The sequence below is a fragment of the Suricata suricatta genome, chromosome 9 (assembly GCF_006229205.1).
Source record: "Suricata suricatta isolate VVHF042 chromosome 9, meerkat_22Aug2017_6uvM2_HiC, whole genome shotgun sequence".
Lineage (NCBI taxonomy): Eukaryota > Metazoa > Chordata > Mammalia > Carnivora > Herpestidae > Suricata > Suricata suricatta.
This window is the reverse complement of record NC_043708.1, coordinates 1,544,695-1,559,358: the sequence shown is the minus strand read 5'-3', so window position 1 is coordinate 1,559,358 and position 14,664 is coordinate 1,544,695. Positions and strand designations below refer to the sequence as shown.

Sequence of the window (14,664 nt, the reverse complement as noted above, 5' to 3'; positions counted from 1 at the left end):
GCTGCAGCTGGTCCGGGGCGGGGCGGGGGGCAGCCGCTCGTGCGTGCAGTCCCACAGCCAACCCCAAGCCCCGCTCACACACGGGTACACGGGGCTGCCCCCTCCACGCCACATTCATTCCTTCCTCACGTGGTCACAGTGCTGGCCTTGGGGACACAGACCACCTGCTGGGTGAAAGGACTGGCTGCATGTGTGCTGGACAGGGGCTCTGGTCCCCAGGGGAGGCCGTGTGCGGGGGCAGGGGGCCAGCAGCTGCCCAGGCCTGAGGGCACATGGCGGGCCCCTCAGCCCGCCAGCGCACCAGGTAAGGTCAGGAGACCATTTGGTTTTAGGTGAGTGTCTTCTGACCTCCACTACTGCGGGGCCAAGGGCTTCCGTCCCCAGGGCCCCTGTGGCTCCACAAAGTGTCCTCACCGCCTTATCAGCCCTTAGCCCTCCCTCAGGGCACTGCCCCAGAGACGACTCCTGTGGGAGGGCTGGGCGGCCAGGGACAGCAGGGACGCGGTGACAGGGCTCAGCCGGGCGGCCCCTCAGGTGGCCCCACAGATGCATCAGGCCTCTGGCTGCCTGCTCGGGCTCCCTGGGGATTGGACACCTGTCCCTGTCCCCACAGCTTTGAGGGCACCTGGGCTCCAGCCCAGACAGGCTTCCTGGAGGCAGAGGCAGTAGGGGTGGGGCTGGCCCTTGAAGGTCAAGTCGGTCCAGGATGCAGGCCTAGGGGGATTCCTTTGAAGGATGACCCTCCCCATCTGTCCCACCTGCTGTGAGTGGAGTCTGGCCCTGGTGTCACCGCCCTGCTGTTGACAGGCTGAGGAGTCTGAGCCAGTGAGGAGCCCCGGCCCTCCTGTGGGTCCTGTCCCATGAGGGGGTGTCTGGGCGGCTCTGGGCTCTGTCCCCAGTGCTCCTGGCTGCCCCCTCCCACTGAGACGCTGTCCTGACTTGGGGAGGCCTTTGGTTGGGGTACAGAGAACCTCACGGCTGGCTGTCAGCACAGCAGCAGAGAGCCCTGAGAATTCGTGGGGGGGGCGGGGCTCCAAAGGTCTTTAGCAACCGCAGGGGGCAGGAAGGGTATGTGCCTACTGGGTGCTGGGCATTTCTGCCCCCCCCCCTCATTCAAGGGACAGGAAATGATCCCCACGGGCCCACAGGCCTCCTGGCCCAGCATCCATGGTTGGGCGGGAAGCCAGGAGGAGGCCACGACCTCTAAGGCACTGAGCCCCCAAAGGCCAGAGAGTGCGGCCGCCCCCCAAGGCCAGAGAGCCCTGCACCCTCTCCTGGAACCGTGAGCCTGCGGCGGGGGCGGGGTGTAAGTAGGCCAGTGCTTTGTGCCGCGTTGCCATGGCGCCACGCGGGCCTCCTGGGACATTCGCAGGACACCTCTGGCCGCCTCCAGGGCTCCCTCACCAGCCCCGCCCAGGCCCTGTCCCCACGTGGGGGCTGCTCCAGGCCCCTCGCCCACCCGCTGGCTGCTGGGGGGCTGGGGGGGGTCCGGTCACATGGCACACACGTGCACACATGGCACGCCTCACTGGAGCTGCAGGAGCCATGGCCCCGGAATCCCCAAGAGCTTGGTGCTCATCCCATGCAAAGTGGGAGTGAGATGCTCACCTCATGGGAGGTGTTGGGCCCTGCTGGGCTCCTTCGGCCTGATGGCTGCCGCCACCCCTCCCCCCAGGGCTCTGTGCACCACACTGGAGTCTCCACCGTGTACAGACAGCGGCCCATGGGCACACTGGTGCACAGCTGCCTTGGCCAAGGCCTCAGGCTGTTTCAGGGGCCCAGTGGAGCACAGAGAGGCCCTGGGACCCTAGGCAGCCCAGCCTGGCTCCCATTGTCAACTGATGTCAAAGAGTGGAGTCTGGGCATCAGGGGAGAGAATGGAGGGGGGTCCCTGAACTTCTGCAGGACCCCCGCTGAAGGGTCAGGGAGAATGGTGAGGTGGGAAGCTTCCCTGGGGAGGAGCCCTGGGCAGGGGCCAGGTGGGAGGGGCTGGGCCCCTTGCTGGAGGAGAGCCCCAACTCCCCGGGCCCCCTCTGAGGGCCATGGCTGGGCCCTTGGATCTCCTGCCTCAGTCTCTCCACCTGACAACACAGGGCTGGCCAGGGGTCCCCAAGCTCCCCCTAGTTTGAGCTCACGCTGGCTCCTGGGAAAGGAGACGGCCCCGTACAAACAGGCAGGGCCCACTCGGTGTTACCCACACCTCTGTGGTGGCTGAGCGCCGATGTCCTTCGGGGGGAGGAGTTTTGTCTGTTAGAATCTCAAGGCCCTGAGCCCTTGCGAATTGGACCCTTCAATGTCAAGGCCTGAGTTAAGGACCAGCAGTGCCGAGCCTTCCAGCCTCCCTGTGGCATAACGCGGTGTGAGATGTGCTCCTGAAGGGCAGGGCTGGGGCAGGGTTTGGGGTGGCTGCTGAGAGGCCCAGAAAGCCCCCTTGGGCGGGGGCGTGAGGGCCAGGACAGAGGGGGGCTTCATGGAGCCGCCGGTGGACGGGCCGGAGCTGGGGCGCCGGGGCAGGAGGCAGCGGACGTCAGGGGTGGAGGCAGGAAGATGACCTTGTTCCTGGGGCCAGACTGATGGCAAGGCCACTGCCACCATGAGGCTGGCCAGGCTCGAGGCCGGGAGTTAAGGTCCCCCATGCCCCAGCTGTACCCTGGGCCACCGGCCAGGCTCCAGGGGAGCAAATGGGGCTGCTGGGGCGGGTGCCATCACCCCCCACGCCCTGCCCCCCGGCTGCTGGGGGCAGCACAAAGCCAGCATCCAGGGGCCTGCCTTGGCACACTGTTACCTGTGCTGTCCACGTTGCTGCTGACCCCACGATGCAGTGTGGGCTGGGCCTGGGAGGGCTGCTGGGGGGGAGCCCAGGCCCGGAGGCCGAAGGAACCTGGGGGAGGCCCAGGGAGGCTGAGGACCAGCCTTCCCTCCCACAGCAGCCTTTCCTGACCCTGAGGGTCCCCACCGCAGCCCAGGCACACCTATGTGCTGTGGGTCTTCTAGCTCCTTCTTTCCAGCCTTCCATGACTTTCTCCACTCCTCTGCCCTAGACCCCAAAACACAGGCACTGTAAGCAGGGCTTGAGGACAGAGGATGGAGTGGAGGTTACCCAGCCCCAGGGGGTGTCCGTCCAAGACCAGAGCATCCCAGAGCCCCAAGATCCCGCACATGGGGCTGGGGCAGGGAGGGCAGCGGGAATCACCCAGGATGAGGGGGACCAGCCTGTGGAGAACTGGACAAGCAGCGTGGGCTCCCCTGCCTGCCAGGCGATGGGGGCTCCAGCCTGATGGCGTGGGGTCATGTGGCTGCTGGTGGGTGGGCCGGTCTGGCCTGAGAGGGTCCGATCGGACCCCAACCCCACCGTGTGCCTCCAGAGCTGTGGGAACCTCAGGGCTCCATGCGGACCTTCCATCGTGGTTGTGGCGTGATGGGTCACAGAGTTGCCACAGGCACCAGTTGGAGGCAGAAGCGGCGGCCAGGCGGCACTGCCGCCACCTGTCCACCAGCACGAGGGCAGGTGCGCCCGGCGGGGGGCCCAGGAGCGACCGCTGGGCTGCCTGCTCTCTGCTGCTCCCTCCACCCTGCGAGGCCCTGGGTCTGCGGGGCTGGGTCGCGGGTGCCGCCTGGCGGCCACTATCACAACAACACATGACTGGCTCCTCAGACCTCCAAGGTCAAGGGGGCCGAGTGCTAAGCAGATGCACGGTGCTGCAGGCCTTGCTCTGGGCAAGACCGGGGGCGGGGAGGGTTTCTTTGGGCCCTTCTTGGCCCCCTGCCTGGCAGGGCTCCACATGCAGTGGGGCTCAGGCCTCGAGAGGTCTCACCTGGAGCGATTCCCTGGGGCGCCCTATCAAGCCTGCTGGGGTGCAGGCCTAGCATCTGGATAGACACCCAGGCTTGGTGGAGCTGCAGTGGGCTGGGTCTGGGGGAAAGCGCCTGGTCCCAGTGGGCCACCTGTACCTGGCCCTCTGTGCTCAGGGACCCTCTGGTCCAGAAAGCAGTCCTGCCCCCCAAGTTCCCCACAGCCACAAGGTGCCATGGGATCCAGCCCTGCAGACTCATACTTGACCTTCCCCAGGGACTGCTGCACCTTGGGGCCTTGGCCTTGGCCATCCATCTGCCTGCACACTCTTCCCCAGATCCTCACATGGCCCCTGCCCGCAGGGCCGCCCCCAGAGCCATGTTGGTCCTGGAACACATTACTTTCCTTCGAGTGGCTGGGTGGGGGGTGCGAGTGGGAAGGTCCGCCTGTCCTGCAGGAGTGGCCTACGGGGAAGGAAGCACGAAGCCTGCAGAGGGTGCCACCACAGGGCCTCAGGCTGAGCAACTGCCCGGGGGCCTTGCTGTCCCAGGCCCCGGGGACAAGCTGTGTGTCTCCATCCATCCATCCGTCAATCCATCCGTCCATCCACCCAGAGGAGGTTCACTGGCTGAGCAGGGTGCTGCTGTAGGTACAGAGGGTACAGCCAGGGGGGAGACAGTCTCCTGTCCTTGGAGTCTGGATGGAGACGGGAGTGACTGGCCCCGTGCTGTGTGATTCTCCACTGAACCAGCAGAGCGGGGCGGTGGCCAGTCTTCTGTGGGCTTTGGGATCCCGCCTCCCATGGGGGGGTTTACTGGGCTCAGTCTCAAGCTTGGGGTGGCTGATGAGACGTGCCCAAGGACCGGGGAGAGCTGCCCTGAAGCTGATCCCTTCTGCAGGGCCGGCCATCAGGGCCTTGCCAATCTGCCTGTGACTAGGCACCAGACAGGAGCTATTCCATCGTGCGTCCTCCCCAGGGAAACAGAGATGGGGACAGTGGTGGGTGGCCTGCACCCAGACCTCGGGGGTCCTGGCAGGACCCTCCACACCCGGTTCCACCCCCGTGAGCCGTGGCGCGGTGCCCCCCTAGGCAGCAGGCTCCTGCCTCTGCCTGACACACTGGGCCTTGGGCACTGCCGGAGCCCAGCTCCAGCAGGTCCAGGGGTCCCTGAAGGATGGACGGTGGTGAAAGAGAGCGAGAGAGCTGCGAGTTTCTTCCTGATCACCAGGCCCGCGTCTCTGCTCCGTCTGCTTCTGTGTCTTTACTTATAGGTCAAGCAATAACATGACATCAGAAAATGGAAATCTTTTACAGTGGCTAATTCTTTGTGATAAGATGCTTTGATCATCGAAAGTGACCAGAAGCAAGTTTTACAGAAGTATTTTTGTAGAACCACCCCATTCATTCTTGGTGTCAGTCCCAGATTAAGAAAGTAACAAACCCATCGTATTTTGTTTCCAAAAAAACCTTTTAATGTTTTACTTTTGAGAGAGAGACGGCAATGGTTAGCACTCTGGACTCTGAGAGAGAGAGACGGCTTGAGCAGGGGAGGGTCTGAGAGAGAGAGAGGGAGACACACAATCTGAAGACGGGCTCCAGGCTCTGAGCCAGCTGTCAGCACGAGCCCGACACGGGGCTTGAACCCACGAACCGCAAGATCATGACCTGCAACCAACTGAGCCACTCAGGTGCCCCAAACCTATCTTATTTTGTACGGGTTGGTTTTTTGCCAATAATTATGACTTTGTTTTTAATTAACAAGTTATAACCAAGTCATGCAATACACTTGCAGTGAGGGTGGGTAAATCTTATCGCCAAGAATGTAACAGGACGTTTCTAGTAAAACACAGGATAACATACGTATTATTTGTTAGTAATGCTAAGATTAAAATATAGGTGAAGTTGTATATAGATAGGGTAGGAGTTATTTTACTTGGCTCATAAACTACACGAGAAGGAATGCTAACAAGCTGTTTGAGAAAGCCCTTTCTCTGACGCAGGCACAATGCGGGCCTGTGTGTGTTGGCCTTGCACCGGGTTCCCACCTCCTTACCCAGCCTCACCACGGAGGTCGGGACAAGAAGGATATTCGTGGAATGTGGGCCTTGGGAAGGGACCATGTTCTGACCTTGTCTCTACATTTTTATCTCCAATTTAAGCTTTTCTCCGGGCCAGACTTAAATGTAATTTTTGTGTTTTTAAGCCCTTCATAGTCTATGTTTTGGGTCTGCAAGGCTCATTAGAAGAGCCTTTTGTCAAACATCTACAGTGTTTTGATCCAAAATCTCTTATGCAGGGACAGGAAAATGTTTTTTCTCACGGGGTAGCTGTGTGGGGAATATCAGTCTGGTTTGGAACGCTGTGAGGCCTAATTAATGACAACAGGCTTATTTTCACATGAGCCGTAGCAGCAGCAGGAGATACCAGTTTCGCCTCTCATGGCAGGAGCCGTGCAGACGTCTGCCATTTTCTCACTGTGACTGTGTCATCCAGCGAGGCCGGTGCGGCTCCCAGCAGGGCACCTTGCTGTCCAGCCCCAGGCCTGGCCGGGAAGACGAGGTGACCAAGGAGGACACGCCCCCGCAGGGGGCTCCCTCATGTGGGCTCCTCACCCAGAGAGGCACGTGGACAAGGGCCACTGTTCAGAGGCGGGCCTCTCTCCACACAGGCCCTTGGCCGGGGGCGCTCTTGACCCAGTCTAGGGAGCGAGGGAGGTGCCCGGCAAGTTCCTGGTGGTGGTGCCAGGCCAGCCGCAGGTGCAGCAGGACCAAGTTCTTTGAATTCTGATGAGCAAAAACAGCTGAGATCTTTTTTTACTTAAGATTTTATTATTTTAAAAGGTTAAGTAGGCACCTGGGGGGCTCAGTCGGTTAGGCGTCCGACTTCCACTCAGGTCACGATCTCACAGTTTGTGCATTTGAGCCCTGTGCTCTGGGCTCAGTGCTGACGGATCAGAGACTGGAGCCTGTCTTCAGATCCCATATCTCCCTCACCTTCTGCCCTCCCCTGTTCATGCTGTCTCTCTCTCAAAAATAAAACATTAAAAAAAATTTTTTTTAAATTTTAAGTAGGCTCCACACCCAACATGGGGCTTGAACTCATGACCCTGAAAACAAGAGTCTCGTGCTCTACTGACTGAAACAGCCAAGGGCCCAGGCAGCTGATTTGTTTTTTACTGTTTTTATTTTAGAGAAAGAGAGAGAGACAGCATGAGCAGGGGAGGGTCAGAGAGAGAGGGAGACACAGAACCGGAAGCAGGCTCCAGGCTCTGAGCTAGCCGTCAGCACAGAGCCCGATGCGGGGCTCGAACCCATGAACTGTGAGATCTGACCTGAGCCGAAGTCGGTTGCTTAACCGACTGAGCCACCCAGGCGCCCCCAGGCATCTGATTTTAAAATGTCATGAAGCTACCTGAAAACTGCGATTCTCTACTCATCCATTCATGTCTTATGCACCAGGAACGGAGGACACCACTTCCGGGTCCCTCCGAAGGACACCCGCGCGCCCGTCACCGCCAGGGCCTGCGGCCACAAGCGCAGAGAGGTGGCTCTTCAGGAAAGGCAGCCTGGCCTGGTGTGGGGGTGACAGGTGAGGCAGAGGCCAGGTTGCTGTGGGAGGAAGGGGACAGAAGCCACCCAGCCCTGTCCTAGAGGACAAGGAGGGGACGCTCGTGTCAGCGTGAGGACTGGCGATGCTCCTGAGGAAACAGGTGCAGGGAAAAGGCTTGAGAGTTTAAAAGATTATTGTACAAAAGGAACCCGCGGGGCTGTGACCCCGGAGTGAAGACCGGTGCGGAGGCGGGCAGGGCTTCTCCCAGCAGCCCAGGACCGTACGCGGCTCGGAAGAGAAGTACCGACGTCACTGAGCTGAGTATTTTCCCCGGTACAGTTCACAGCAAAGAGACGTTAGGACAGAATAAGCGGCAGGTTTAAGACTATATTTCTTGGGGCGCCTGGGGGGCTCAGTCGGTTAAGCATCTGGCTTCGCCTCAGGTCATGATCTCACATTTGTGGGTTCGAGCCCTGCGTCGGGCTCTGTGCTGACAGCTCAGAGCCTGAAGCCTGCTTCAGATTCTGTATCTCCCTCTCTCTCTGACCCTCCCGTTCCCACTGTCTCTCTCTGTCTCTCAAAAATAAATAAAGAACATTAAAAAAAAATCAGGTGCAGGACCCACGCTGAGGCCGGGCAGGCAGCTCCCTGGCTGCTGGTGCAGAGGCGCATGCGCGCACCCAATCCCCCCCGCGCACACACACATACACACACACCTAGGCGCATGTCATCAGGAGCCCCGCGGGTAGGACCCTCCAGGGAACCACCAGCAGCGGGAACCCTGAGTCCCGGCACCCCAGATGGACCTGCCCGCCTCCCCTATGAGTCTTGTGACCAAAGGCGGCTCCCTGGGCAGGTGACACAGGGGTGTCTGAATCATCTAGGAGACCGGAGACTAAAGCCCCCCCGCCGCGCGAGGGCTGACCGTGCACGGGGACGCACAGCGATGGCTGGAGAGCCGGAAGTGTTGAATGACAGCAGAAGCAGTGGAAGCTGCTGTCACACACAGCCCGATGGCCTGTCCCTGAGCCCCTCCCCCAGCACCGGCCTGTCCTCCTGACCGCCCCCAATTGGGGTGCCCCATCTGTCCCTCCTCCATCACCGTCAGCGCGCTGGGTTCTTTGGGGCAACGCAGCGTGACGGTGCGGCCCCACCGTCCGCACCGCTGGACCGCGCTCCTCCTAATGTCGCAAGCGCTCAGAGCCCAACATGGTTTATACAGTGCGTCTGTGTGGGTGGCAGAGGACTTATTAAAAATTTCAACTTTCCCCCAAAGTGGTTTGTTTTTTTAACCCTGTACAACTGGTTTCTCTTCACTTCCGGGCCCGTGACGTTTGCGCGGCTGGGCGGGTCGCCTCTGCTGTCGGGCCTCCCGGAAGACATCAGCAGGGAGAGAGGGGTCGGCAGCAGCGGAGCGCTCGGAGAAGGCGAGAAGCAGACGGGGAGGCGCCCGGGCTCCGGGCTCCGAGGGGCCACGAGCCAGGAGGGCACAGTCAGAAACGGGATCTCTGGGCGCCGGACGGGCTTCGGCAGCACACACGAAACTCCGCTCCGGGGGTTCTTCCCAGCCTTGCCCCGCTTTTCTCCAGGTAAGTCACCTGCCGTGCACGCGGCGGGCAGAATGGGAGGCCACGTCTCCCCAGGCGCCGGTCTCGGGTCCCTACACCTCTGGGGCTGTTTACAGGGGTGTAGTTACCCCTTCACCTGCCACAGGACCTGGTCTGTGCTCAGTGCTGCCACTTTCTTAGGCAGCTGCCACCAAATGGACCCACGGGGCCCACCTTCCCCGTGCCTGGGCTGCTCTGGCAAAACCTCACTCCTTCCCGGGTCAGGCAGCGGGCTAAGGTGAGCACGTGGGAACAGAGCTCACACCTCAGACTCACATCCTTTCTCCACCGCAAAGATAAACTAAGAGGTTTTTATTTCATTAATAATTAAGGATATACTAACATCTCAAGATACTGCATTATTTCAGATTCCGATGACAACAGTCTTACAATGGACAGAGGGGACAGGAACCCACACGCCAGAGTGACACCTCTGTGCTGTGCACCAAAACTAACGGCAAATCATTCTCCAATCATTCTTAGAAAAATACTACTAAACACACTAAAAGCTGAAAAGCTTTGCTTAAAAATAACCTGTATGTACAGGGTAAGCTTAGATCTTCAGAAACCAGATAAAAACTCGCAAAGTAAAACAAATGAGAAAAAGGGCGTGCCTTGCACACGCAACCTGGATCAGATACACCCTCCCCGCCAGGCGCTGGGGCTGTAGCAAAAGCAAGCATCCCACTGTGCAGCGTAGACTTACTGCGTTCACAACGACTTCATTATAGGTCGGTGGACTTTAACTGGGGTAAAGACCATCCGAAAGCAAAGCAGTCTGCACTTGAGGTAAAGAAAGCAACGTTCCCAGCCAGTTTTTGCATGAACATGGATTATACCGTTTAATGCAGACCCAAGGCCAAACATCGAGAGGGTAGGATTTACTTCCAATACAAGTTCTCTTCACGTGAGGTCATGGAAACAATACAAGGTAGTGAGCCCGATCTGCGGTTACATGCGGCAGGCCCCGATCACCACGGCCACCTCCCAGTGAGGGGCACGAAGAGCCAGAACCCGTGTCACCAGGGTTCCTTATGGGCGACCGAACAGGCATAAGGGACCGGGACAGGCTGGGGGACAGGAATGTCGTGCCTGAACACTCAAGGCTGACCTGATCACCTCGATGACAAAAATTACCCACGTGAGGAACCCGCAAGGCTCTGCGCACATCAGTGCCCTCAGGACAGCGCTCCAGGCCTGGTGGCATGGGGCAACGCCACCAAGGGCACCGCAAACATTGTTTGAAATGAACAGTTCCGGAAGATCCCTTTTCAAAGAACAATGGATCCTCCTGAAGGAAATGCTGACGCTGAATTTCCAAATCTGACATTGAAACTGAAGGAGAGCCCGGCGCAGGGTGCGCTTGCGGTGACGGAGGGTCAGCCTAGACCTCCTGGTGGGGAGACTGAGACGGCACCGGATCAAAAAACTCCCAAGATTTTACAAGCACCCTAAAACTAGGGTGCAGAACAGCAATCCTAAAAGGACTTTGGCCCAAATGAGCTGCCAGTGACCTGCACTGGTAGCCGCAGCTGCGGGGTCTGGGCGTGCGCAGGGAGGGGCTCGGGGGGCTGCGCACGTCCCCGCTGACCCCACTATCAGCTGCCTCTAGAACACTTCTAGCAGGAAAGACACATCAAGGGCTTTTCATTATTGGACAAAGTGAAAATATGTTTAGGGCCACACTTTTATCATTTTTAGGTATTTAGGGCTCTTCCCTTATCTCTTATTTTTAGCTGCTTACACAGTTACCAAATTAGTATCTGAAAGAAAATTACAGATTATAGGGTCCAAAAGATACAGGATTCTTCCATGTAAAGCGAGAAAAGAGTATTGTTCCTTGCAATACTGGGACCGACGTGTCACCGAGGCACTATAGAATTCGGGGAAATTCTTTTGTCCCCATAGACTGGCAGCCGTGAAACGCAATCCTCAGAAAGCATTTAAGGAAACACGCTCGCCCTCCCTCGGGCAGGAGGAAAGCCGCGTCGGACTTGACTGCGGACGGACGGACTTGACCGCTGCTCGTGGACGGACTTGACCGCTGCTCGAGGCCGGGGCGCAGGCTGTACACGTCTAGCCCCCTCTGCTCTCAGAGCTGGAGGGCGTCTGTCCGTCCCGTGGCCTCCAGCGGCCGACGCAGCGACGTTCGGACGTGCTCGCTGAGTGGAGCAGCCAGACGCCGGCCCCGCAAGGGGGGGGTTCCTTCCTTCCTTTCTTTTTTAAAGGTCTCTTGCCTTAAATGCGCCCATCCTTACTAATTACCATGGAAAGCTGGAGATCCGGGTTGCACACACAAGGACAACTTGAAGGGGGTTTGGTGTTTGTTTGATCCCTTCTTTGATGCGGTCTCAAAGGGTTTTTTTCTCTACTAGTTTTCATAATTGTCTCATATTGCACATAAAACTAAGATTTCTCCCCCTACAGGCAGAGTATGGGGAAAATACAGACACCATTTTTCAAACAAAAAATGTTTATGAAAAAAAAGAAAATCCAAAAACAAAAACCCACCCTATTAACCTGGGTTGGACCAATCAGGCCTTAGAAACGAAGGGGAAAAACCCCTTCTGCTTTATTTAGCATAATAAAACATCTCTCTGCATCGCTGTTAGCTCTACTTAACCCCTAATTTCCCCCTTCTCATAATTGTTCTAGAGCGGAGTGAGGTCACCTCTCTACGTAGATCCGAGAGGCCTGCACAACCCACTTAAAGATCACAAGAGCGGCCCGGTCCACTTTGTGATTTAAAAAACCCCCCAAAAAACCACACCACAACATACAGATAACGATCCAAATGGAAAAGTTAATGTGCTGTAATGATATTTGGTTTGCAACATCAAAAGCTGCAGAGATACCGAATAGAATTTGCCTAAATCATAAACGGTGAGATTGGAATACGCACGCACAGATCCCGGCGCGGCTCCCCGACCGGAAGCGCTCTCGGAACACCCGGCGCCCCGGCTCAGTACTCCCACTCGTCGGACTTCAGGTCCAGGTGGCTGAGGATGCTCTGGGCCAGCCGCACCGCCTGCTTCCGGGCCGCCTTGCAGCGCTCCTCCCCCTGCGGGTCCACGGCGTCCAGCGCCAGCAGCTGCTTGGTGAGCAGCTCCTCCAGCCGGATGTAGTTCTTGTCCGCGCGGTTCCCGTCGAAGGAAAGGACCTCCCCCTGGATCTCGGCCAGGTTCCCCAGGATGCTCCAGACGGCCCTCTGGGGCGGGGGCTCCTCGGACGCCAGCGTCGTCCGCTTGTCCAGGGCCTCCTTCAGGTCGATGTGGGTGATGAGGGTCTGCACCTCGATCACCGCCCTTCTCCGCGCCTCCCGGATGCAAGGGTTCTTCTCCAGACTCACCTCGTCCAGCTGTCCGATCAGGCCCTGCAATTCCGTTTTGGAGCTCAGGTACAGTTCGGAAGGGTTCTGCGCTTGAAGGAACTCGTTCTTTATTTCCCTCATTCTCTTGAGGACCTTTTCTATCTTTAAGATGGAATGATTCTGTCCCAGGTCAAATGCGTGGGTGGTGTCTGCTTCCTCTTCTAGATCCAAATATTTCAGTAACTGGTTGATGTCCTCCACGACCTCGCGGCGGTAATTCCGGATCTCCGTGCGCCCGCACACGTCCAGGGCGTCCAGGTCCGCCATCAGCCCCGAGAGCACGCAGGAGAGGTGCCTGCAGGTCTCGTCGCTGCCCACGCCCATCAGAAGCGCAACCAGAGCGCCCCTGGCCTTGTTCACCTCACACATCACAGAGTTAATTTTGGCGACCGAAGGGTGCGCGGCCTCGGACAGCGGCAGGGAAGGCTGCTTCCTGGTGCGGTCTTCGATGATCTCCTGCACCGCGCAGATTTTGGTGAGCGTGCGATAGCGCGCCTTGCGCAGGGAGACCTTCCCCCCGGTCTTGACGTGGGTCAGCCTCAGGATGATATCTTGGATGCTTTCTTCAAATTCATCAGTTACGCAGTTGCCCCCGCTGTAAAAGGGCACGATCTTCTCTTTCACCAGGGACTGGGCTTCTTGAAAAATGTTCTGTATTTCGATGCGGTGCGGGTGGTTTGCATTCTGTTCTAGCTCTTTGAGAAGACGCTCCGTCTCTTGCGCAGCTCTCTTCCTGGCTTGCTGAATGTCTCCTTTTCCTTCAGTATCCACAGAGTCTATTTCAAAAAGTTGTTTTGTTAGAATCCTCTCCAGTTTCTTGTAGTTCTTATCATCTGACAGACCACTGAAGCCAATTACTTGCTGTTCTATACTTTTTACTTCCTTTTGGATCTCCTGAAGCCTACTGATAGAGGGGTGTTGATTTCCCATATCCATACTTTTGCTGTGTTCAGTTTTACAAGCACTAAAAAAAACGACAAGAATGACACATTACACAAAGCCTCTACACAATGGTGACTGTATATTCGCATTAAAAAATACATTTAAGAAAAAGGGACGAGGTGCCTGGGCGGCTCAGTCAGTTGAGTGTCTGACTTCTGCTCAGGTAATGATCTCACGGTTCCTGCGTTCAGGCCCTGTGGCGGGCGCTGTGCTGACAGCTCAGAGCCTGGAACCTGCTTCGGATTGTGTCTCCCTCTCTCTCTGCCCCTCCCCACTCGTGTGCAAAGCATTGAAAAAAGAGGGCCATGACTGCTGTGATCCAGTCATACTCAAGTGCAGAAAGAGTGACTAATCCACCTTCCCGAAAATCACCTACACACAGCAGTGATTAAGAACAGACAGGCTGAGTTACTGCAGTGTGGACTGAGCCGGAGCTCCGGGCCTGTGTAATTTCGAGTTTCCTCAACTCTAAGAGAGCAGCCTGTGTCTTTACACCACCGGAATGAAGTCAAGTATCAGCTCAGAAACGGCACAAGTATCTTAGGTATTAATGTTGGCAACAGCATGGCACCTTTGTGGAATGGAAAACATCGGCCTCCTATCTTTTTATCTTCAAACGGTAACAATGCCATCTAAGCACCCGCCTGGCCAAAGAGCTATGCCTAGTTTCCAGAAAAGATAACTAAGTGAAACAAATACCACCAATCGCCGCCACCCAAAGTCGCCGCTTCTACTGCTCCTGGCCACCCTTCATGCACCTGTACGAAGCTACCCGTTTCTCCCAGCACCCTTCTAGCACGTCTTGAATCTTTGCTGAAGAGGTAATAAAATTCCACGGAGAGACAAGTGGCTGGTACTGTGTTAAAAGCACCGCGCTGGGCTTTGGAGGGCTAGTACCTCCCCTCCCCCAAACACGTGACAGCCGGGAGAAATTCGTTCCTTAGCCTCCCGCCAGGGGTCCAGAAGCGCTTAGCGCATTTCCCCCCAGGCTCCTGGGTCTCAGCCACACGACACACTGGGAGAGTGGGTCGTCAATTGAAACCGATCCCTGGTGGGTGTCCGGGCCAGGACCACTCCTCCGGAGGCCCACGAAGGGCGACTGGCCGGCTTCTCCTCCCGCACCCCGCTCGCCCTTCCCTGCCAGCGCTTTACCCAGAGGAGGTCTAAGCTGGTTTGGTGTTGGCTTCCCGAGGGTGAGATGGCGAGGTGGAAGGTCAGCCCTTTACGGGGTGCGGCACGGGAGCTGGGCCCCTAGCTGCATCCCTCTCACCCCTGCCGGCTAGGTCTGAACCCGGCGGCCGGTGAAGGGACCGGCGGTGGCGCGGCAGCTACTGGCCGCAGCGGCCGCTCCGGGCATCTCGCCCGGGTCCCCGACGCGCCCGCCGGCCCTGACCTCACAATG

At 57.9% G+C, this 14,664-nt stretch overlaps 1 protein-coding gene across 2 annotated transcripts in view; it reads right to left on the bottom strand.

The window, feature by feature from the left end:
• Positions 1 to 9,247: 9,247 nt before the first annotated feature.
• BAG5 (BCL2 associated athanogene 5) overlaps positions 9,248 to 14,664 on the bottom strand; it is a 5,961-nt gene continuing 544 nt past the window's right edge. Inside the window, exons 1-2 of one of the 2 annotated variants that reach the window (XM_029950483.1) lie at positions 14,415 to 14,645; positions 9,248 to 13,284 (exon numbers count right to left, since the gene is read on the bottom strand). In XM_029950483.1, the coding sequence (XP_029806343.1) occupies positions 11,913 to 13,256 (1,344 nt within the window). In that variant the 5' untranslated portion in view covers positions 13,257 to 13,284; positions 14,415 to 14,645 and the 3' untranslated portion in view covers positions 9,248 to 11,912. Of the gene's footprint in view, positions 13,285 to 14,414; positions 14,646 to 14,664 lie in introns of those variants that run through there. The other variant, XM_029950484.1, reaches the window with a different exon arrangement.